Raw genomic sequence first — 24,829 nt, forward strand, 5'->3', positions numbered from 1 at the left:
AAATAACCAAAGAAGCAGGACATTACATGGCGGTGAAGCACATTAACATAAATTAAAGTATGGTATGGCTGTGAAGCACATTCACATACTATCAATACTAATCATCTGATGAAATCATACAATCACATGTATGTTGATTACTATTACACTTTTCATCTAATTATTTGAAATAGATCCCACGCTCACATATAATATACGCAAATATTTGCTCTATGAATAAAAAGAAAAAAATGAATAAAGCTTGGCACAGCTGTAAAGCACGTTTACATACCACCAGACGATATATACAGACATTTTCTCCATTTAAGTCATTTTGAAGGAGTACTTGTAAGTGACTTTATGAATGGTAAAAATCAAGCTACAACATGTTGCACCTAAATAAACATATTTTCAGCAAGCAATATCATACCCTGTAGCTTGTCTGGTCTGTTAGCCACTGCAAAATTTGAATGAAAGGAAATGAGAATAAATATAAACAACACATAGCATAATACAGCCTAAAAATTGTCAATGGAACATTAAATACAATTTACGAATTAAAACAATACATGTTCAACCTTTGAGGAAAGTTGGATGGATCTCAGATATTGCACTTGTAGGACTTATTGATGTCAGTTTGTAAATAGTAACGTGATGTTACTGTCTCATAATATCTTAATATTTGAACTTTTCATCATGCTACTTTCAAATCAATGGATTTACTTGTGATTTCTTTTGAGGGGAAATGCAAGACATTACACAATAAGTTTGCATTTTGCTACTGAGTAACGGAGTTGACTGCAATATTGTACTTGAAGGTTAGTGCATAAGCAGACTAATCCAAAGGGCTTGCTGATATTTTTCAAACAATCACTCAGTATTCTTTACATTCAGCAAAATATCTATCCAGTTACCAAAAACAAATTCAGCCAAATCAAAGTTTATTACAAATACAAAGCGTATTTCAATCAATTTTGACATAGAACACATTACGAAAATGGATTTTAGTGAATGTTTTGGAAGTAACATTTATTTACCTGAGAAGGTGTCTGCAGATTGTCCTTTCAAACTACCTGCTTGGTAAGATCAATATCAAGAGTTGTTGAAAATAATGCCATTTGTTTGTTTGTTGGTCTATGTATTTATCTTTTTGAATTATCCTTCAACAGGATGAGAATGTCTTAACAGATTATCATCATGTGATCTGATTAGCAATGTGTATGTTTGTGTGTCCCTGCTTGTTTGTACATAAAGTGCATTTTACAATGTAAATATTTACTATTCAGTAGTTTGCTCTAATAAAATCAACATTTGAACAGAAACACGCTTACTGTATAACTTGAATATCATGGTTAAAAAACATTCTGACAGGAATTTTCAGGAACATTCATGAGCAAAACTGATGTGAGAAATTGAAAGTCAAAGTAAAATATAATTTTACTGAAACAGCAATAAAATATCACTGATACGAGTCCAGTAATACAATTAAATATATATTTCAGTGGTGTCATAAGAGAGAGGCAAAGAGAAGGTCACACAACAAAGGGAGTTACAAACATTTAAATGGTGCCATATAATCCAAGTGAATTCTGTGGTTTGTTAACACACACTTTCATATTTGGAGTGCACATTAATTCACCAAACCATGCCTTAACCTGTTGTTCTTGCTTTTTATTTTCTTCATTAGAAAATACACAGCATCACATTGTGGAGATTATTGAAATGCATGAACATATATGTAAAATGGGGGTACTCATTTCCCATGGTCACTTCAGATTGCTACAGAGTACCAGATGATAAACTGTTATGAAAATTAGAAAATGAACATTTTATGTTAGGATGGAGTAACTCAAGATGAGTATAAGCTGTAAAAAAAAAAAAAAAAAAAAAAATCCTGCAAGTGCTCTTAAGAAGGTCAAATTATCTTGTGTCTCATACTGCAATGTGCTGGCTTCCGAAAAGACAAGACAGTTGTGCAGGTGTGGTGTAACATGCCTCTCAATCTGTCATTGGTGAGTATTCACAATAAAAGAATTCACAAAATATGCCACTGGTAAGCATTCTATGTGTCAGCAAGTGTGCTGTCTTTACCGCCAACATTGCTCAGAGATTTTGACATAGAGTCAATCCAATTCCGGGCTGTGGAGGAAGCTTGGTACGAAGTGGAAGAAGTATTCAAAGTTTTAGAACAAGTTGGGGGAACAACACACAAAATGGTTTATAAAAAACATGCTGGTACAACGAAGGAAAAAAGAAGGGGATTAACCCCCAAAACAAAACAAAATAACAACAACAGTAACAACACTTTGCAGTGGTCATTTCCACACCTTTACAAGCAGCTAAGTTTAGACGATGATAAAGGAATGATCAACTCATAAGTCGATGGCAAGGCTGTATGCCACAAGTAAATATCAAAATGGAAGACATTGATGATAGAAGCATACCTTCATAAATCTTATGTGACTTTCTCACACAGGAGACAAATGCTGCCCCAAGTGAGATGGGATTATATGACATGCAGCAATTACAGTCCTCAGTGTGAGAGGAACAGATACAGTAAGTTGCAGATATAACATCTGCTCTGTACTCACTGGAGTTAGGCTCTGGTTCCAGTGGATTCCTCATGCCATAGTACATGTAAGGGTCTGTCGAGTTGACACCAGGCTGAGTGAGTGAAGAGACTTGAGGATAGTTCAGGGAGAATGGTCTGAACACACACCACAGGAAGCAAAAGGCGGGAATTGGAGAAGAAATTTAAACTACATGTATTTATTTGAATTGCATACCAGCAAGTATGTGTAAATCATCTGTAGATTACAATTACATATTTGTGGACTGACAAGCTGTAAAATATGAAACCTAAATTCATCTTTGAAAATTTGACTGAAGTAAGTAAAAACTAACACTTAATGCAGAGAGAAAACTGTTGTAGACGGCACATCCATGTCAGCACATTGCTCAGCTGATACGGCCACGTAACCAGGAACCTCTTAGCAGGAACCCACCTTAAATGGAGTGAAGTTCTAGTAAATGCAATAAATCTATGTTATTTTCATAGCATTATTGGCACCAAAACCTGCTCAATTGTGACATAGTTACATTTATCAGCTGCCACTATTCCTCACTCATTCTCAAAATGATGACTGAATCCAGAAAAATACATAAATATAACTTTCCTAACTTGATGGCCAAAATTCTACTATACCCAAGATTGGCGATTGTCAATTGTGCAGTCTACACATTTGCAGTTTGAGAAGAATTATTTTTGACTACAGAAAGGAGTTTGCCCCCAGTAATGCTATCTTGTCTTACAGCATCGACGGGTATGTAAACCTAATACAATGGTCTTATGTCATTAGCCTAACTTTCAAACCGAGTTTTGTGTTGGGTAATTTGCATGAACCCATGTGGGCCACTGCCTAAGCAAAACTCCCACTTAAACAGGAGAAAAGTTTGTTTCCTGATTCCTCCCAATTAAGCGGGACCACTGTACCATATCTATTCACAGTAAGCACGACTCCTGACTCACCTGTCCAAGAGTTCTGGCTGAGATTTGGCCATGGCTTCTTTTAGGCCCAGGTCACCTAAAGGTTCTGGGGCAGGTAGCTCACTCACTTGTGCAGACCCAAAACCATACTGCAAGAAGAGGACAGATGAGGACAAAACAAGCTTAAACAACAAACAACACAAAACTGAATCAAACTCAATGAAAAGTTTGAAAGTATTCCTTTAAAAAAAAATAATTATTGGCATTCTTGTTTGTTTTGGGGTGTTTATAAACATGGATCAATTAAACAATTTAAGCACAAAGCATTCTAAATAGTTTACTTAAGCATTATTTATCATGTCCGCATGTACATTTGTATCTACTGCACTCAATGTATGCACTGCAGCCCATATGTTGATGCCAATCTGCAATTATGAGTTGGGTTGATTTCTTTGTAACATTAAATATAAAAGCATTTACAACAAACTAGTTAAGGGAGCATGGTATATCATTATTTTATTTTATAAGATGAAAGTACATAATGATCTAATAATAATAATAATAATAGCTACTTTTTATATAGCGCATTTCACACTTAAGTGTCTCAATGCGCTTTACAGACTATTATTACCCCGGTCACTGGATACATTATTTCCAACCAGCACTAACAGTGCTCATTCTCCACTCCCTGGGGAGCATTCCAGCCAATCGCAGCCATTTTACAGGCGCGCACATGCTGATCAACCAACATAAGCTTTCTCATCCTACCGGGTACACATTCATACTCCTATGATCTGCATTTATTTGACATTTAGATTTAGTGATATTCTAGTGCACATTATATACTCCCCACAACTAAATGACACTTCGAATAAAAACAATCTGAAACCATACCTTATAAATTTCAACCCCCCTTGAAGCTGCACTGACAGAACCTCATAAATTGAGATACTATGACCTGGTTCCTTCTGCTCATGGACTTGATAGTCTGTACCCACAATACCTCGTATCTCAACACAAACATCCTCTACTTGTGATCTGCTTGCTGTATTATTGTGCTGACTATACTTTGTTTCTCAATTGCCAAGTTTAAATCACTGATTTTCGCAACTTTACTTTTATCTTGTCTTGAAAAGCATGGTGACAAAATGTGATTCCGAGCCAGCTTAATTAGGAAAGCGTTTTTTATTCCGAAGGTTCATTAATCCAAAAATAAACTAATGTTAATGTTGTAATTCTCAAGGTTCGTTAGTACATGCTTTCTTTTCTTTTTTTCTTTTTTTTTTGGATTAACAAACTTTGGGAATAATAAACTTTCTTTAATTTTTGGATTAATGAACCTTCATAATGATGAACGCCTCAAATGTGATTAATGAACCCTATTTCATTTTCAAAATAACAAATATATACATGTAGGGAATAACAAACCTTTGGAATAATGAACCTTATTTCATTTTTTTGATTAACGAATGTTAGGGAATAGTGATCAGCACTCATTTCTGCCTGTGATGAATGAAGTGTATGGCATTATACATGTACTCTTTATTTCTTCCAATTGTTAATGAAAATGATTACTAACTCTACTTGATTATTGCATCAAACAGTTCATCATGAACTCAGATATGCAGTGATATATCTAATAATATTTGTAAACTATGTCATCCTCATGGTCACCTCATATATCCCTTCACTTTTGTAGATTCCACGCTCCCAACCAAAAAAATGTTGATCATTTGATTGTATAATCTTCAGACATAATACTCTTTGTCAATTTTCAGCTGCCCCTTGCATGACTGCATCTATAAAATTACCAGATTTTTATGCTGCAGATTATTTAACTTGGCTTGGATGTGAAATTGGATCATATTGAAATGCCATAATTTATGCGGATTCTTTATCTACATTGTATATATGCAAAGTCTCACATTTTCTTTTATTTAATGCACCCGAGTTAAAATAGATGTCTTGAATTGAGTTGTATTTTCGATACTAAATTGGTAATTCATTCTATTTATCACTGAAGTAATGTGTAATGAATACAAATGCATCAATATTCTTTCATTAAAATCAAGTGCTATATGTTGAAGTTTATCCTGGTTACAGTTTGTTATTCCAAAGGTTCTTTATTTCGAAGGTGTGCAATTCTAAATATGAAAAAAAAAAATCTTCTGAATGACAAACATTATTCTATTTTCAGTCAGGTAACTCTACTTCTTTTTTGCCTTTAATTTACTAAACCTTCAGAATAACGAATCTTTGAAGTAAAAAAAAAGTTCAGAATAACAGCCCTAATTTCATTTTTGTATCAAAAAATCTCTGGAATGCAAACCCTAATTCATGCTGGGATTTACGAATCTTCGGTATTACACAACTTCGAATAATACCACAAATTTTCAGATACACATGTATCCAACCAGTCCTTTGTCATTTTTGGATTAACAAACCTCTAGGTATAGGAAATTTGTGTGTTTCGAGAAATGTTTATCCTTATTTCATTTTTTCATTTGTTTCATAACTTGCACAAAAACAGACTCCAACTCTCCCACTTTGAGGCCATTTTTCTCAAAATCTCCCACTTTCCTGTTTGAGTTTGTTTGAGTTTGAATTTCTCCCATTCAGCTGTGCATCTCCTGCCTAAGATGTACAAATTTTCCCTCTTATGTTTAGCTTTCTCCTGCTCACTTTTAGTTTTATGTTATATATGTTCAAAAATTAGGCTAAGAGAGCAACAGACAGCATTTATAATCCTTGAGCTTCCAGGGACCTTAAAGAAGAAATCCACGACCTATATAAAAATTATTCATAATATAGTTAAGAAATCCAGGATTCCGATGAGCTTAATGATATACCTCACTTCATAACCGTTGCAGCAAACAAGATTTTACATTTGGGAATATTTTCAGCCAAACAGTTCAAATTGCTGTACGGAATCGAAATCAATCACGTGACCCGATGACGTTTCGCCCTCACATTGCTCGAGCGAAGTTTATTTGCGGAGGAACGTAGGAGGAGCTCAATACACGTACAGTACCTTGCGCAACTGCGTTGCATACACTGAGCTGCATGCATGCTATGCATGCTGTTCGATATCGTGCGTGCATCATAACATTGAGCAAAGATGCCGATGTGTCAGGCATACAGGTGTACGAATAAGCCTGGGAAAGGCAAGAAAAAAAGCTTCTTTCAGATACCCAACCCAGAAATAGAAAGGGAACGGTGTGCAAAATGGCTCAACAACATTGGAACAGATAAATTTGATGTGAAGACATACAAATTTAATCCAAATCGAGTCGTATGCGAAGACCATTTTGAGTCGCACTGGTTCCAGGATGACATTAGTGCGCACGTGATGGGATATGTGCATTAGCACTGCCAGCAGCGGCAGCCCTCTCGGTCAGTTCTTCTTGATTCCACTCTGGTTGGAAAGCATATCCAGGTGGACCCGACAAGACACTTGCAGTAAAACCACATAGAATGAACGTACAGCAATAAACGGAGATTAACAAAATGGGCGCTAATTAAAGCGGAGAGAAAATTATAAAGGAAAGAACAAGCGATGTATGAACTGTATGCTGTACGTATGTATATGGTTCACGGTGTAGTGGGACGCGACGCGATGCACACTGTGAGCTGAACGCTGCGACAACACACGTACATACATTGTACACACACACTCACACATAGTACTTTATACAAGTGGCACACACACACAATTTCTGTCTGTGGCAAGGGCAGGCAGCGATTGTAGAAAACGGAAGTGCGGGTCGTACGTCATCGGGAATTGCATTGTGGTAGAGAACAGTCTCGCTCACTTTTAATGCGTCTCGCAAAATGAAAATATTAAACAAAATGATTAAAAATATTTTTCCGTCAAATATTTGTGAAATTAAGAGCATAGCTGAGCGTTTCATATTTTTGTCTTTCATTTGAGCATGACTTTATGTAGTCCCGGATTTCATCTTTAAGTGGGCCATGAAGCCCGGGTGCAAAGGAACATCACGCTTCACATGCATAGTACCGTGCAAGTGTTTGTGCAATCCAGTTTACTGTGGGGGGGGGGGGGGGGATACAGGGGGAAGAATCTCTCATCCAAGAGATGCTTCAGGATGGAGTCGATCCCTCAAAATTTGTTTCGAGTTGAAACTGAAAACTGGTATCTCAAGTAAAACACTCAAAACTCAATCTAGACAAACGCCAATGCCTCAAAACTCAGTTTCAAATATCAAAAAGTGATTTTCTGTCTTTTCAACAATGAAGTTAACAAATTTAGAAGCTTTAAAAAGAAAGGATGTCATCAAACGCTCAATTTGTTGCAAAAGGAAAGTTTTTTTTTTTCAAATTCATGAAATTCTTCTGTCGAGATGTTTTCATTGCAACTGATTGACGAATTGCCCTACATTGACATAAGAACCAGCTGCATACCATAAGCATTGGAACTGTTACTTGCTGTCAGGCGGAAGCTTGATGGTCTAGTGGAGATGATGCCTGTCCAGGGGTCAGGAGGTTGTAGGTTCATATCCTGCTCGAGTATGTACTCCCATGATTTTTTTATCATGGCTACTACTAAAACACACTGATCAATTCAGTGCTTATTTACGTTGATGTAGGGCAATTTGTCAATCTGTTGCAAAGGTTTCTTTGCTCCCCTGAAAATTCATAATCTTTAAGATATAAGGTCTTGTCACCCTAACAATATTCTTGTATACAATTTTCTTTGGTGAGTTATTGAAATCTTTCTATTGAAAAGGGATGACTTCTTTGCTACAAAACTTTCCTTGAAAACTTTGAACTTGCACATCCTTAACATGTGATCTGCAAATGCAGGATGCATGTACAAATCATGCAAATTAGACAGTACTCATACTACATGTTACACAGAGAAGCAAAGGGCTGTATAATTCTGTGTATGGGGTCTTACACAAACTCATGCAAATTGAGGTGGGTCAATTCATGAAATTGGTTTTTGATCTAAACCAAAATAAAGTTCAGAGAAGGGCTAAAACTTAATCTTCCACCATTTGCAATTGCTTGCAATACATTGAAAGGATGTACCAAGAAACTTCTATGGCCGATGCAATTTTCCAGATTATTGAGCAGTTTTGGAGTATTTTGAGATCAAAGATGTATAATGATTTCGGTTGTACACAACTTCCTGAAGCACCCTCCCCGCTCAGTAGTATGTAGGTAGAACATTACGTGATTATTAATCATAACCAAGCAGTCATATTTTTCAACAAGCTACATGCAATTCATTTTAGCCCAGAAGATCTGGGAATACTGCTGTGGCATGATTTGTTGATTATACATAATCAATAATAAAAATCAATGTACAATCGCAGCAAACACAATCAGGTATGTGCTGAGATTGTAGTATGTGTTTCCCCAGAAATTCTTGCAATATCATAGACCTTCATTACAGCAAGAATTTCAGTATTGATCACTACGCATTCTGTATAATCCTATATCTATGCATACATCTATGGATAATCTAAGCTATTTATAATGTATCATAAATCTATGTTCAGAACCCTGCTCATTATGATTTTGTTGTCATTAATCCACATGTAGCTGTGATCAAGGCCAGAAAAGGATTAAAGCTTGAGAATTACAGTGCGGTGGAAAGTTATGTCATTGGACGTGCAGTCTACTTTATTTGTACACTTATGATATACATACACACACAAACATACATATAGTACATATTACATTACATAAATACATTTGTATGCGTCTGTGTGCCAAACACTACAAATGCTTTAGATTAGATAAAGGTGTATGAAAACAAAGAGAACCTACCGGTACACCTGGGACACCATACTGCCCCTGGTATGGCACTGTTGAAGCAGGTGGTGCCCTGGTCCCATAAGGCTGATTGAGAAAGGAGGGCATGTAACCCTGGGGTACTGGTTGTGTCACAATCTGACCTTGTTCCCTTTGGGGTTGGGCAGCTTGGCTTCCTGACTGTCTCGCTGACAGGGGCTACAGATGCAAACACACATACAAGGGTGATTTCTCTATGTATTTCAAGTTTAATAAGGAGCAGTGTTTATCAACTGAATATGCTTCTTCAACATGTGTCCCTACAGATGGAATTTATTTCTCATCACATTATCCTTAAAATACACCTTGGGCAAGTTGTGGGGGGGGGGGGAGTGAGTATAGTGTGTGATCGAATCATGAATAGAATGTGAGTCCATCAGTAAAGTGCTTTATTACTACACATTACAATAAAATGAGCTGGTCTTTTGCAAGCTAATTCAGCATTTAAGAACGTGAGAGGAGCTTTCTGAAGCACTCTAAAACTGTTCTGAGGAAAACAGTATGTACACTGTTCTGTCTAGATAACTCTTACTGCAAACACACAGCAATTTCCATTGTCCATGTTAATATGAATGAGAGTTGTATTATTTTATCTCTGACGTATATTGTGTCTTCATGGGTTTTGAAAAGTACAACCTTTGCAAAGAAATTAAAGAAACTATTATTTGCACTGGGAAAGAATGTAAAAAAAAAAAACAAGAGACCCGCGGGTCTAGCGCTCACCTGAGTATCGCAAGTTCACCTTTCACGCAGTCACTAATCTAAATTATTCACAGCTCTACCAAAATTTGACGAGGCATTCTCAAGTGGAAGATGAAAATGTACAATAAGGGCCCAATTTTTTCAAGATTCCTTAATTTGGGGGAATTGGGGCCCCCTGGGGCCCTCTGGGTGGGGCATGGTGCCCAGTTTGATAAATTGAGATCCTGACCACCTAGGGATTCTACCTGCCAAGTTTGACAAAAATCCATCATGAGGTTTTCAGGAAGAAGATGAAAATGTACAATTCAGGCCCCCATTTGGACCCTTCCAACCACCCCCCCCCCCCTACCCCCAAGAGGGGCACCCCTGGATCTCCTATGAACAAACTTGAAACTACAGTCATTAATGTACTCACTCATAGTATTATCTCAGCTCTATAACTTCTGATTCTAGAGAAGATTTTTAAAGATTCCTTCATTTGGGGGGTTTGGGCCCCCTGGGGGCCCCCTGGGCGGGGCATGGTGCCCATTTTAACAAATTGAAATCCTAACCCCCTAGGGATGCTACCTGCCAAGTTTGGTGAAAATGGGTCATGGGGTTCTCAAGAAGAAGATAAAAATGTACAATTTAGGCCCCATTAGGACCCCTCCTCACCCCCCCCCCCCCCCCTGGGTCCCAAGGGGGGCACCCCTGATTCTGCCATGAACAAACTTGAAACTACAGTCATCAATGTGCTAACTCATAGTATTAACCTAGCTCTATCACTTCTGGTTCTAGAGAAGAAGATTTTTGCGGATTCCTTAATTTTGGGGGGTTTGGGCCCCCTGGGGGCCCCCTGGGTGGGTCATGGTGCCCATTTTAACAAATGGAGTTCCTAACCCCCTAGGGATGCTACCTGCCAAGTTTGGTGAAAATGGGTCATGGAGTTCTCAAGAAGAAGATGAAAATGTACAATTTAGGCCCCATTAGAACCCTTCCCCACCCCCCTCCCCTGGGTCCCAAGGGGGGCACCCCTGATTCTGCCATGAACAAACTTGAAACTACAGTCATCAATGTACTAACTCATAGTATTAACTTAGCTCTATCACTTCTGGTTCTAGAGAAGAAGCTTTTTACAGATTCCTTAATTTTGGGGGGTTTGGGCCCCCCTGGGGGCCCCCTGGGTGGGGCATGGTGCCCATTTTAACAAATTGAGTTCCTAACCCCCTATGGATGCTATCTGCCAAGTTTGATGAAAATCGGTCATGGGGTTTTCAAGAAGAAGATGAAAATGTAAAAAGTTTACGCACGACGCACGACGGACGACGCACGACGGACGACGGACGACGGACGACGGACGACGGACGACGCACGACGCACGACGCACGCCGGACGCCGGACGAAGGGCGATCGCAATAGCTCACTTGAGCCTTTGGCTCAGGTGAGCTAAAAATGGAAAAATCACAGGACAAAATTTTTTGATAAATTTATGTGTTTAACTGTAACTGTGGATTTGCCAGATGATTGAATTCATGTCAAATGGCAAAAAGAAAGGACTATACAAGTACAAGGAAATTTTCAGTACAAAGTTATAAAGTGAATCCACAAAAGTGGATGTGCTAAATCAAATACTGATACTGTTACATCTTCAACTGTAAAAAGTAACTATGAAAACATGCAATGCCATTAGAGAGTTAGTTACAGAAAGATATCAGCACTGCAATCATCCTCTACATCATCAAATTAAATTTTTGTTGCAAAGAATTTACAGTTGCATGAATAATGTATAAAATGCAAGCTGGTTATAAAAAGTGAGATGATGAGCAGGAATTTTAAAGAAACCATGTGTTGTCTGATAGGGATGTTTTTATGGTCCTACATATAGAAGTAGACTAGAAAGATACGTTCAGGCAATGTTAACGTCTAGTCACTGGTGATCATGTATCTCTTGAGTGAGTAATGGTGGATGCTTTTCATTCTTTGCCTTGATCCATATACTGAATGTATCAAACATTTTCTGAGCCCAGCTCAATTCATCATTCACGGACAATTTTGATAGGACACACCAGGTGAATCCTCTTCCAAAATGACCCACATACCATTTGTTTTCACTTCCAAGAAAGGTCACTTCAGTATACATTAGAAATGTTTGGATGTCATTACCTATCACACATGCACTCATCATTTGACTTCTGTCATACAATGTCCTCCTGCCTTCACTCCTATCTCCTGCTACAAATTTTAGCAAAAAAGTATGTACAGCGCTTTCTACTCCATGGTCAACTTTCTTACCTGCTGAACTTATTTGCAGTAAAACAAGCAAATGCCAATCTACCCAAAATATGCTATGTGATTCCAGTTATTCTACAACCCTTTTAAAACCTTTTGCTTTGGCCATGTTACAAAGGCTTGAAAAGCGTTGTCTAAGATGAATCTGAAGTATCCATTTGAGACATACAACTGTACAGTAGTACTAGTAGTGGAGGAAACAATTAGATATGTGAGAGCAATAAAACAGCAAACAATACCAAGAAATATGGAAAAGAGTGTTTTTATATTTTTACTGGCAAAAATGCTCTTACCTGAGGAGCAGGGGACTTTGCGGCTGAAACCAATGGGTGGCGCTGTGATTCTTTCTCTCTGTTTGTATAGGAAATGTGGTGTGTATAAAACATTCACTCTATCACATATAAAATAGGTTATTTCAAGTTCTGTGCTAGTGCTGGTGTTATCTCCTAGCAAATGCACTAAAATGAGCTTTAACATGGATGCACATAACACCAGTTGTAACTAACAGTCTCTATCATCAGCATTTCTTCAGGTCACTGCTAGGTCTGTGGGATTGATGGGACAGAACTGCTCATTAAAAAACTAGAAATGTCGCTATGGCGACTGATGCCTCCGCCATAATGCATGATTCTCCCAATAGGTGTATAGTACAATGTCTTCACAAAGTGTGATCCATGACAGTTTCACATAGCTGGCAAAATATTGAAGTGACAGGTTTGTCAGAAATGTCTTGAACTGGGTTTGCTATAATTTTCTAAGAGTGCAAGTACACATATTTTGGGAATTGAGAATTTTTACTTGAATTCTGACGAACCTTTCTATAAATTTATGCATTGAGTAATTTCCAAGGTATGAAGAAAGAGTGTAATGACGGTTGATAGATTTTTTTTTTTTTTTTGAGGGGGGGGGGGGCATTGAAACCTGGCCTTTGACCCTTAACCTCTGACCTTTGACCTTCTGGCTGGAAATTTCTCGGAGAATCTCCATTTAGGTAATGCATGTATTAAGTTTTGAAACTAATAATGCAAGCATTGCATATACTAGTATATGAGCGAAATAGTAACATTTTGACAAGTTGACCTTGACCTTTGACCCCTGACTATTGACCCATGACCCCTAAATTCCCTAGATAATCCCTGCCAGTCAGTACATGCGTATGTACCAAGTTCCACAAAGATACATTGAACCTTTGCGAGAAAAGTGATATTGCAACATTTTCACCTAACCTTTGACCTTTTGACCTTTGACCTTATGACATGAAACTCTCTCTGGAGAATCATTACGCAGTAGTACATGTCCACACCAAGTTTCAAGAAAATACCTTTGGGCATTGCATAGATATGGGGGAAATTGCAACATTTGTAGCATTTGACCTTGACCTTTTGACCTTTTACCTCCTGCCAATGTCACTAAAATCTACTCAACTAATTGTCCCATCATACATCATCCTTGGACCAAGTTTGGTAAAAGCTGCTTCATCCAGTTTTGAGTTATCACATAAACAGATAAATTTTAGGATTTGACCTTGATCTTTGACCTTTGACCTCTGTCCGATTTCACTGAAAACCTAATCAAGTAATTGTCCCATAATATATCATCCTCCAACAAAGTTTGGTGAAATTTGCTCCGTCCAGTCTTGAGTTATCGCGTAAACGGATACAATTTCATGATTTGACCTTGACCTTTGACCTTTGACCTTTAGCCGATTTCACCCAAAATCTAATCAAATAATTGCCCCATCATACTTCATACTTGGACCAAGTTTGGTAAAATTCCAGTAAATATTAATCAAGTTATCGCGTAAACGAAAGCGGACGGACGTACGGACAGACGGACAACCCGAAAACATAATGCCTCCGGCACCACTTCGTGGTGGAGGCATAAAAAAAGTTTGTGTAATTGGTTTGAGTCAAATCTGGACAGGGTTTGAATGCTTAGTTTTAGACGCATTATGAGGACAGCTAAAATTTCCAAAAATATTGTTACTTCTCCATAAGGTGAAACATGCAATCTAAATAAATGCTCAAGGTTCTGTAGCTCTTCCAGCAGGCAAAAGGGCACTGGAATCCTAACAAGAGACCCAGGGGTCTCACACTCACCTGGGTATCGCAAGTTCACCTCCCATGCATTCTGGCAGACTCTTACCTGAGAACATTGGAAACTTGTGGTGGGGTAGTTTGGGAGCTGGGGGTATGGTGTCTATTTGCATCATATTCCATCACACTGGTAAAAATACCTGCAAGGTACACTGTACTTCATAGAAGGTTGGACTATGCAGTTTTGTACCAACTCATAGTATTAATTTAGCTCTATCACTTCTAGTTCTAGAGAAGGAGATTTTTTAAGATTCCTTAATTTTGGGGGGTTTGGGCCCCTCTGGGGGCCCCCTGGGTGGGGCATGGTGCCCATTTTAACAAGCTGAGATCCTATTTCCCTAGGGATGCTACCTGCCAAGTTTGGTGAAAACCGGTCGTGGGGTTCTCAAGAAGAAAATGAAAATGTAAAAAGTTTACGCACGACGGACAACGGACGCCAGATGCCGGACGAAGAGCGATCGCAATAGCTCACTTGAGCCTTTGGCTCAGGTGAGCTAAAAAGCAGTAAATCGAGCATTGAACATGAACACTCATAGTGCTACCATTACTTTACACTATATGCTAATCAATGTGGGCAATTGCACGCGACAGTTTTCATCCACTGTGGAATTCATAAACCTATGCTGTCATTTACGTGCAAGGAATTTGGAAAAACACCTGAACATTACAGCTGTAAGCAAAACACCCTTTGTAGCAGTTTACAATATCCAGAAGCAAAAAAAAAACAACCAAAAAACAAAAACAAAAAACGAACAAGAAAAATGAATTTAAATGCTTTTGTTTCTTTGTTATGAATTGAGTTCTACACACGATATATTCATTTCATTTTCACAATAACAGATAATTACATTCCCACAATCCATGTCATGTTTAATCGCCATGCAAATATTATGTAAATCAAGATTTGGTTAGGTACTTTTAGCTCAAATGATGTTAATATGACAATGCAACAAATCAGTGGAATGTCTAATCTGCACATTGCACACACTACCAAAACAACAAAAACAAACAGCATGATGTTGCATGTACCTATTTTCATTTTCAAAACAGAGTTCCAGCAGACAGTGTAATTCTAAGAACTTTATTTGCTCAAAAATGGACAATAAAAGTTTACACTATAGTAAGTATTCACAGTATTCAATTGAATGCAGTGACTTGAATACAAATGCCTGGATCATTCAAAACTGCTTTCAAGCTTCAAATAATGATGTATTTGCAGCAGTCACCTTATCTTAGCTTCCTTGGCCTCTTGCATCTGCTGCTCCAGCTCTTTTCTGTACTGCTGCTTCTTCCTTCTTGCTGCACTCTCTGTTTCCCTTCGACCTTGAGAACACAGATAAAGGTGGAATACAGTAAAAGGGTGTAACTCAAAGGAGATGAAATCTTATCGTGAACTGGTTTTGCTTTCTACTGTTATCTACTTTCAACTAAAAATGCACATTTGGTCTACTTTTCTTAGAGGAGGAACATGTTGCAGCTGTTGAAACTTATACGTAATATACCGTCGGATTGTGTATTTGGTTATAAACATTGACTGTGAGCACCTTGAGCACCTTTGAGTGGATATGTTGCACATTATAAATGTCTATATTATAGTTATTATCATTATCATTATTATTACTTGTTTTTTCTGAGCCTGTTGCATTTGTTCAAGCTGCACTGGTGTACTACTAGACCAGAGTCTAAAGCTACACTTGCAAGTCCAAACAAGTCACTGCAACAATTGAATGCTCACAGCATTAGTCATGGTGCCATGGGATCAGACTGTAAAGTTGCTTCACATTCTTAAAATCAATATAAAATATAATATCATTACACTTATTGGAAGCGGCAAAACAAAGAGATCAGAGAGAGTTGGGTGTGAAATGAGGTTAAATGCATATTCTACAGACCCTTGCATCTGCATGTATGAGCATATGAAAATCAATTTGGCCTACACAGAAGCATTTCATGGTTAGAGGCAAGAGCTGTTTCTGAGGCAAGCTTTAACAAGCCTCACAAGAGAGTGAACAGGGATACCACCATTCAGTGAAGTAAGCATGTCATGTAGCAGTCTAGAATGGATGAGGCTGCTTACAAACAGTCTTCAACGAGAGCTGCATCAATATCACAGGCAAAATCATCCCAGGCCAGTGACATCCATCACAGAACAAGCAGGATGGAGTTCAAATCACACCTTCAAGGATTAACATGACAAACTCCAAAGCACCAGACTTTGCTTTGACTCTCCTCCATGCTTACAAAGTTCTAACCCAACAGGTACTACAAGTACAGGATAAAGTGTCTCTTCATGAATACCCGATAGCTTCTAGTGGGCTGAGGTCAGAGTTTCTTTGTAGGTCTCACTGTGTTTCAAGAGAACAGTTAAGTAAACTGAGAGCATTACAGATGCAAGTATTTACTGGTGAAGTTTAATCCTTACTTCATGAGGTAAACACAGCAAAGATATAAAGTGCTCACCAGTTCCCATCTGAGTAACACTTGTTTACCTTCATGACACTCACAGACTCCATCATCCACTCAACCCACAGATGTCTATGGGAGGATCAAATTTTGTCCTCACTGGCTGGTGCAAACTAATCAGGTTTCTCATTTCATTTCTCCACTCCACATACCTCATAAACTCAGATAGCTAGACTAAACTCACAAGTCAATACTTGCTAATATAATCCTCTCATTATCATTGTATTGAGACAAACAAACAAATCTGTCTATTACAGTACACCTGGACAGTAATCATTTTGATCTACTTTCAGTTCAGTTCAGTTCAGTTTTTATTTACTGGGGAAGTTCATTCTAAAAACACAAAGCAAATTACACTCCATTACATCTCATTATGACTGACAACATAATATTATGTGCGAAATGTCATCTTGTCAAACTGACTAAATATAAAGTAAGAGACGCAGGGGTTTCACGCTCACCTGAGTATTGCAAGTTAACCTCTCACGCAGTCACTAATCTAAATTACACACAGTTTCACTAAAATTTGACCAGGTATTCTCAAGAAGAAGATGAAAATGTACAATAAGGGACCCCCCCCCCCCCCACCCATAGTATCAACTTTAGCTCTATCACCTCTGGTTTTACAGATGAAGATCTTTAAAGATTCCTTAATTTTTTTTTTTTTTTTTTTTTACGCACGACGGACGACACACAATGCATGACGGACGCCAGACAAAGAACGATCGCAATAGCTCACTTGAGCTAAAAAGGCATTCCAAGAGATTGGAAACAAATGAACAATTTGGTAGTAATCATCAAAAGGGCTTTTTACACTTGTGTTTCTTAACCCCGGACTTTCTCTGACCCAGGACTATCGTTAGTCCCGTACCAATTTTTTCAGCTTTTTACACTCGCCAATTAGTCCCGTACTATCTCTTGTCCGGGGCTAAGGAGAAAACTGACCTTTTTACACTCGTATTTCTTAGCCCCGGACTTTCCAAACCACATGAATATTCATAATTACGCTGTGTACTGTACACGTACACGCACGCACCGGCAGCACTTGATTACCTCGTTTCTGATTGGTCAGTGAGGGTCGGACTTCGTCTCCGTCGCTTAGCCCAGGATTATTTTTTCGTTCTGTTTACACTCACTTGCTTGGCACCGCAATTGCGGTGCTAGCACTGCAATTGCGGTGCTAACCCCTGCTATTTTGCAGGGCCAGATAGTGGCGTACTATCGGTGGGGCTAGCCCACTTTGGCAAAAACGAGTGTAAACAGAAAGTGGGCTAAGGATAGTCCCGTACCAACGGTGGGGCTAAGGCCCCCCCTTAGCCCCACCGTTGGTCCGGGGCTAAGCAAAAATTTACAAGTGTAAAAAGCCCTTAAAAGACTGATGTTCATCATGATCTTCTGGTGGAAGCAAGATTATGTCCACTTATAATCATATTTTCTTGATTATTTCCTTTTAAGATTTTCCCATACATATTCTGCGGTTAGTTTTGTAAATCAATGATCACCTAAAGGCAGGCTGCTCTCCTCAGCATGTGTAGCCGATTTAGCTCTGGCAGGTCTCTCTGGCTCTTCCTGTTTAAGGGCTGGTTTGGGTCTGCAGAATGAGATTAAACCATACATTATTCATATGTAGCAATGGTAATCAAAAAAAGTGTAATTTTTTCTTGTATGCTTTTCATTGAGTAAAGGTCCATCAAGTCTTATGTGTTAATTAGTTGGCTAAATGCAGACATACAGTAAACCTCGCATGAGTCGAAGCTCTCGGGACTGACAAAAATGCGTCGACTTAAGTGAACTTCGACTCTCGCGAGAGTCGATATTTTTTCGACTCACAGTTATGTACATGTATCATAGTACATTCGCATGCATGTGTGTTGTGTGTGTGTGTGTGTGTGCGTTCGTGTGTGTGTTTGCATTCAAATTTGTCTGTTCTTGAAGATAATGTTCTTATTTTGTTCTAACTTGAACATGGAATTTGTATCAATACCTGTACTAGTAGTTAAACGTAGTTCTGAGAATGTCTGCGCTAACGTGGCAATGTGCATGTGCTATGTCTATGGTGCAACAAAGGTAGCCATCTCTGTCAACCTACCCTTAGACAAACACTCTCCCAGGCCCATCCCACCTCCATTGAACAAAACTATACAGCCAGCCGGGCACGCACTAACAAGCTCCGCCCACTTGACCTGTCACTAAAATATTAAAGCAGCGATTGGTTGACCAAGGAGTTCTGGCTTGACATGGATAAATTTAGTATGGATGTGCTGTGTGTATGGATAAAGTATGGATCGATGTGCTGTGTGTATACATGTATACATGTGTACGTGTATACGTATTCGACAGCGCGTGCGAGCGGTACGGTGAGTGTGCATGCTTACCGTACCTGCAGCAGGTCAGGGACGGGGTTCTGCGACATGCCAATTTTTTTGTTCTCCTCTAAATGTAATGAGAATGCCAGAGAAATCTCCTTCGGCTCAAGTGATGTAAACTACGTGTATTTCGTACTAAAGGGACTGAATGTTTTACTTCGACACAGCCGAAATTCGACTCTCGTACTTCGGCTTATCCGAATATTTCTTAGAGAAAAGTACATGGGGAAAAATCGGGACTTTTTATTTTGCTTCGAGTTAAGTGATTTTCGACTCACTCGACGTCGACTTATCCGAGGTTTACTGTACTACCATCTACCTGACGCAACAAATCTACAGCTACATATGATAAGAGCAATTTTATAGCTAGTGATAATAACAAGTGGGCAAAATTAATAAAAAATTGTACAACAGCATGTATATTGTAGCAGGGCTGTCTACATTGCCAGACCAAAATCTGGGTGGTTTCAAAGAATATCACAGAAATACTTGTATGTTATGCAACTCAACAGGCAAACATAATACTCAAGTCAAGGAGATTTTTTTATATTCTCTTGTCAGTACATGATGAGACATATTGCAGCTTTAAAGGAGAATACTGAAGAAATAAAATTATATATGAAGTCAAAGAGTGGGACACATAGAACAATTTGTCGTTTACATCGTTTAAAATGGCCTTTTTGAAGTGGAGTTAGAGGATTTACACCTGTCACCCCCCTAAAATCTAGGTCACAGCGTAAATCTCGAGGCTTTGCCGATGACATCATTGGGTGAAGGGAATCGCGCAAGGTCTCAAGCGCCACAGTATAGGCCTAACTGAACACAGCCCAGTCGCTGTATAAAGTAGCGCAGCGTCTGGTCGGGCTACGTATTATCATACATGTATCTTATCACATCACACTCACTCCGTACTCCCGTTCACAGCTCATCAGCATTCTATCTAGCTAGAGCTAGGTACCCTCACTAATTCACTGCACTATCCATTCATTACTTCACCGAGTCCAACAAAGTTTTATTACTATCAATGAAAATCGCAGTGCTCTGTATCGTTTATTTTATCACCACATAGGCCGGCCGGCCTAGTCAAGACTTTGACTTAGCCGATGCCCACGCATTGACTGCGTGGTATCTAGTATTAGCGATCCACGTACACCGAATGTTTCGCGAGGTTTTTTTTTTTTAATTTTCACCAATTTCGCGAACCTGGTGCTTTTTGCGAATTTAAAAACACGAGAAAATATTAACTCACTTTCCGTATATATTTCCCCCTTCCGTAGTGTACTCCACAACCACGAATTTAAGCACTCGCGAAATTATTGGCAAGTCCCGATTCGCGAAAAAAAAGACTCGCTATATATATGGCGTACACAGCTGTAGTACTACCGAGGAACTGCTGATATAGTACATATTGTACGTTCCAAAGAGGTACGAAGCCCAGGCTTCTCCGCTCTTTGATACACGGAGGCTACTGCACTGCGACATACGTGGCCGATGATGGGCGCATGCATGTGACTGATCGACTACGAAGCACCATTACAGGCACTAGGCCTGACAACTTCTGTATTCGTGGCCTAAATAACACGTTAACAGACTCTATTTAAACGAGGAAATGTGTGATTTCACAGGAGACTTGCAGTAGAAAACAATTTCATTTCATTTTTTGTGACATTCTGATAAAAAAGGTCTTGGGATTTCGGGGTATGAGCCTCGACATCATGCTCTCATCGAGAGCATACATAGGTAAGCTTAGGCTGTTGTGTGATACTTCCAGGTTTGCCCTTCACCCCATGACGTCATGGACACGCCCCCAAAATAACCATGGATCTTCCGATTGAGCATGATTCAGGATACAATTTTTCTAAGCAGCCGTTCTCCAAAACGCAATTTTCTAAATGGATGAATTAAAGGCCGCTGTGTTTAACATGCTCTAAGCTTGAAATGGGGGAATAATCCAACAAAATATGCGTTTCCTTTAGTATTCTGCTTTAAGGGAGACTAAGCAGCTCTGAGGTAGTCTTTGGGTTTAGGTAGGGAAAAAAATCTGCAGTGGGGATCTTAGGATTTGACTGGCCAGCAACCCTCAGCTCATGCAAACATTTGCAAATGTTATTATCTATCATCTTTTAACTGCCCTTTGATCTTTTTGACCCCATGACCGAAGACCTTAAGCAAATGTTACATGCGTATAATCATCAGCACAGAAAGAAACATACACTGTATACAACATCTTTAAATTGATGTCTAAACATTTCCTTTCTCACTGGTACTGCTCATCTACAAATGCAGATCCTTCTACCATAGATTCCAAATTTTAAAACAAAACATGACCTGCATATAAATGGCATGCATACAGCAGGGTACTATTTTTGCATCAGGATGTTTGAGAATGGGACATACACACATAATTATTGCAAAATAATCTCTCTGTGGAAATTTGCTCTCTCTGTCTTCTCTTGCTACATACCTTTCATCGTTCGTGAAAGTCCGACTTCTCCCCGCTTTACTCTGACTCTGATAAAGGTGAAAAAGAATGAAGAAAGAACTTAAGTGTATGCCATATTTACTATTCTAGATTTACATCAAACATTTGTGATGAGATTAATGAGACATTAACTATTATATTCAAATGTTGATAAATCAATTGTCACAGCTCCTTCATTTGTACATCTATACTCATAAACACTTAATGTCTCATGCTTGGAATCTAGCAAATATCTGGAAAACATTACGTCATTATGAAACAAGGCAAATGGCAAGCGATGTCTCGCCTGCATATCACAGTTTGTGAGTATAGTTTTTTCAATGTAAGTTCATTAAACCCTTGGACCTTTGACCTTGTCAGACTTTACCAATATTCAAATTTGATCAGCGTCTTCAGAAGATGTGCCTATGGTGTGACCTTGGTGGCCATAGCTCAAAGCTGTGGAAAGATATGGAGAGAATACTACAATATTGCAAGTATGGTGCTTATCAGGTAAAGTTAATTAACCTTTGACCTTGTGGGACTTTACCAATATTCAAACTTGACCGCCATCTTTAGGTAATGTACCTGTGCTGTGAATTTGGTGGTCATACTGTAACTCAAAGCTATTGAGAGTACACCACAATACTACGAGTATAGTACGTATCATGCGAAGTTCATTGACCACTTGATCATTTGACTTGGGGGACTTCATCCATATTTGAACCTGATCGGCATCTTAGGTGATGTACTTGTGGTGTGAGTCCAACTGACATTTGTCACAATGTTCTCAAACTACTGTAAAAGTGGAAATTTTCGCGGTGTTGAAATTTTCGCGCATTTCGCGCAACCAGAAACTAGCGCAAAAATAAAAGCACGCGAATAGTTTTGCTTGCCATACATTCCTGTGCGTGATGTCTTGATCCGCGGAATTAAAAACACACGAAACTCTTCTGACCCGGCCAAGCGCGAAAAATTAGGCGCGCAGAAATATCCACTTTTACAGTAACTACAAATACAGTACTGTGCATTTTGAGCATGCATACTCAACAAAAGTCTCTTTATCTCACATGATGCTAATACTTACTGATGAGCATCATGAGGTGTAACTACATAATTATGTTCCTATCACTCACCCAATCATAAACCAAAGGCTCTTCAAGGCTTTCTCGTACCCTTGGACGATATGATCTGGGAAATAAAATGATAAGAGTCATTCCACTGGTACTAAAAATTCACCTCAACTGAAGGCTTTTTTATGAATTAATTATGTGTTGAATTCATCACTGAATGTAATACAAAGAGGAAAAAGTCACATTCATACAGTCGCATTGTGATAGGCAATGTAATCTTTATCATAGGCACAATGCAAACTAGAACTATCACTGAATGTTATTAATACCCTCACCTACTTGTAAACACCATATTTTGTCACAAAAAGAAGTTTATTTCATTTTCGGAATTACAAACCTTTGCAATAAAGAACTGTACTACTGTGCCCCTATATATACCCCCAAGGAAAAGTTGCACGAAGTCTTATACAGTTGGGTAATGGTCGTACAACATTGTACAATGTGCAGTAAGGGCGGACGTCCACTTGGGCGCGGACAAGCCCCGGAAGGGTTGCGGAAGCAAATTATGTTATTTCGGCATCCTGTCCGCGACAGACGCGGAATAACTTTGTGAATCGGCTTGTCCTGGGACATTCCTAAGACTGTCCGCGGACTGTCCGCGGACTGTCCGCAGACTGACTGCGGACATTCCTAGGAATCACTCCGGAAGAGCGCGAAATACCTCGGAATATGCTAATCGTAGCCGGGCAGCGCGGAAACATCTAGGATTACACCAGGAATGAACGCGGACAATCAGGATGCCTTCCGGACAACACAAGTTAGGCATGCGGACAAACTGCGGACAATACCAGGAAAATGGAAAGGTATAAATTTGGCGCTGACTTTGACTTTTCCTCATTTGACTGCTAGCCGTCATTGATGCTCCTTGTTGTGCTTCAGCAGTAGCTGCTGATATTATATTAATATGATTCGTCAATATTATTTGATAAATGTGACCACCAAAAGTCGAAGAATAGGATTGTCTGCATCTCGGCTGACGACTCATTTTTTTTTTTTGATTTGTCTCATCTGGGAGAACAATTTTTTCTCTGCCCACAGTCACATGGATGATATTCGCAAACTTTTTGAACCATATATATATATATATATATATATATATATATATATCATGTTGATAAGGTAGTCCACGTGTTGGCAAGATAAAAAGATAAGTAACAAAACTGCAACAAAGTTCATGCTGTATTCACCAACGGTTTATTTCTTCACAAGAAATAAACCGTTGGTGAATACAGCATGAACTCTGTTGCAGTTTTGTTACTTATATATACAGTCAAACCTGCCTTAGCGGCCACCTGTCTATAGCGGCCACCTGTCTATAGCGGCCACTGAAAAATCCCCCCGAGAGAAAAGCCGTGTTAAAGACCCTGTGTATAGCGGCCACCTGTCTAACGCGGCCAGCGGCCACAAATTTTGTTTTCCGCGGTAGATTTTAACCTGTCTATAGCGGCCAAAAACCCGATGCAGCCGTAGCCGAGCCGATAATTCAGGGTGTTTTTTCTGCTTTTTAGCCGTGCCAGTCATTTCTGGGCAACGTTCAGTGATCGCCACCGTTGCATTCATCACTTATTCAGTCACAATAATGCACTAGTGTTAAGCTTTCTTCATGACTGTGCACCGGCATTGTTCTATGCATGATCACACATACATGTACATGTATATGTATACAACGATGATACATGTACATGTAGGCAATGCAAACAAAGTTGGATTACCTGTCTATAGCGGCCACCTGTCTATAACGGCCACTTTTCCCGTATCCCTTGGGTGGCCGCTATAGACAGGTTTGACTGTATACATATATATATATATATATATATATATATATATATATATATATATTCTTTATTCCCTTTTTTAGACCTGTGCTTTATCCATCGTGAAGTATATACATGTTTTGTCTGATACTTCTGTAGAGCATGCCAAAATGATCCTAATCATTAAATTTGTTTTTCTTTCTCTCAAATTTTTACCCTTGTGCATCTCTAACCCTCTCTTATTTTGATCACTTTTGAACATTTTCAAGTCCGAGAATTTTTTTTTTATGCTTAGAACTT

The 24,829-nt window shown here is 38.9% G+C and overlaps 1 protein-coding gene across 1 annotated transcript in view; it reads right to left on the reverse strand.

Moving 5' to 3' along the window:
- Positions 1 to 24,829, reverse strand: part of LOC139721490 (uncharacterized) — a 175,755-nt gene that overhangs the window by 122,562 nt on the left and 28,364 nt on the right. Inside the window, exons 11-21 of the mRNA XM_071632804.1 lie at positions 22,779 to 22,833; positions 21,646 to 21,692; positions 18,318 to 18,406; positions 15,579 to 15,675; positions 12,550 to 12,607; positions 9,263 to 9,445; positions 3,509 to 3,615; positions 2,571 to 2,686; positions 2,071 to 2,130; positions 1,017 to 1,052; positions 410 to 436 (exon numbers count right to left, since the gene is read on the reverse strand). Of these exons, the coding sequence (XP_071488905.1) occupies positions 410 to 436; positions 1,017 to 1,052; positions 2,071 to 2,130; positions 2,571 to 2,686; positions 3,509 to 3,615; positions 9,263 to 9,445; positions 12,550 to 12,607; positions 15,579 to 15,675; positions 18,318 to 18,406; positions 21,646 to 21,692; positions 22,779 to 22,833 (875 nt within the window). The remainder of the gene's footprint in view (positions 1 to 409; positions 437 to 1,016; positions 1,053 to 2,070; positions 2,131 to 2,570; positions 2,687 to 3,508; positions 3,616 to 9,262; positions 9,446 to 12,549; positions 12,608 to 15,578; positions 15,676 to 18,317; positions 18,407 to 21,645; positions 21,693 to 22,778; positions 22,834 to 24,829) is intronic.

The sequence above is a fragment of the Diadema antillarum genome, unplaced genomic scaffold, assembly GCF_040938485.1.
Source record: "Diadema antillarum isolate AM-2024a unplaced genomic scaffold, OU_Dant_1.0 scf00000144, whole genome shotgun sequence".
NCBI lineage: Eukaryota > Metazoa > Echinodermata > Echinoidea > Diadematoida > Diadematidae > Diadema > Diadema antillarum.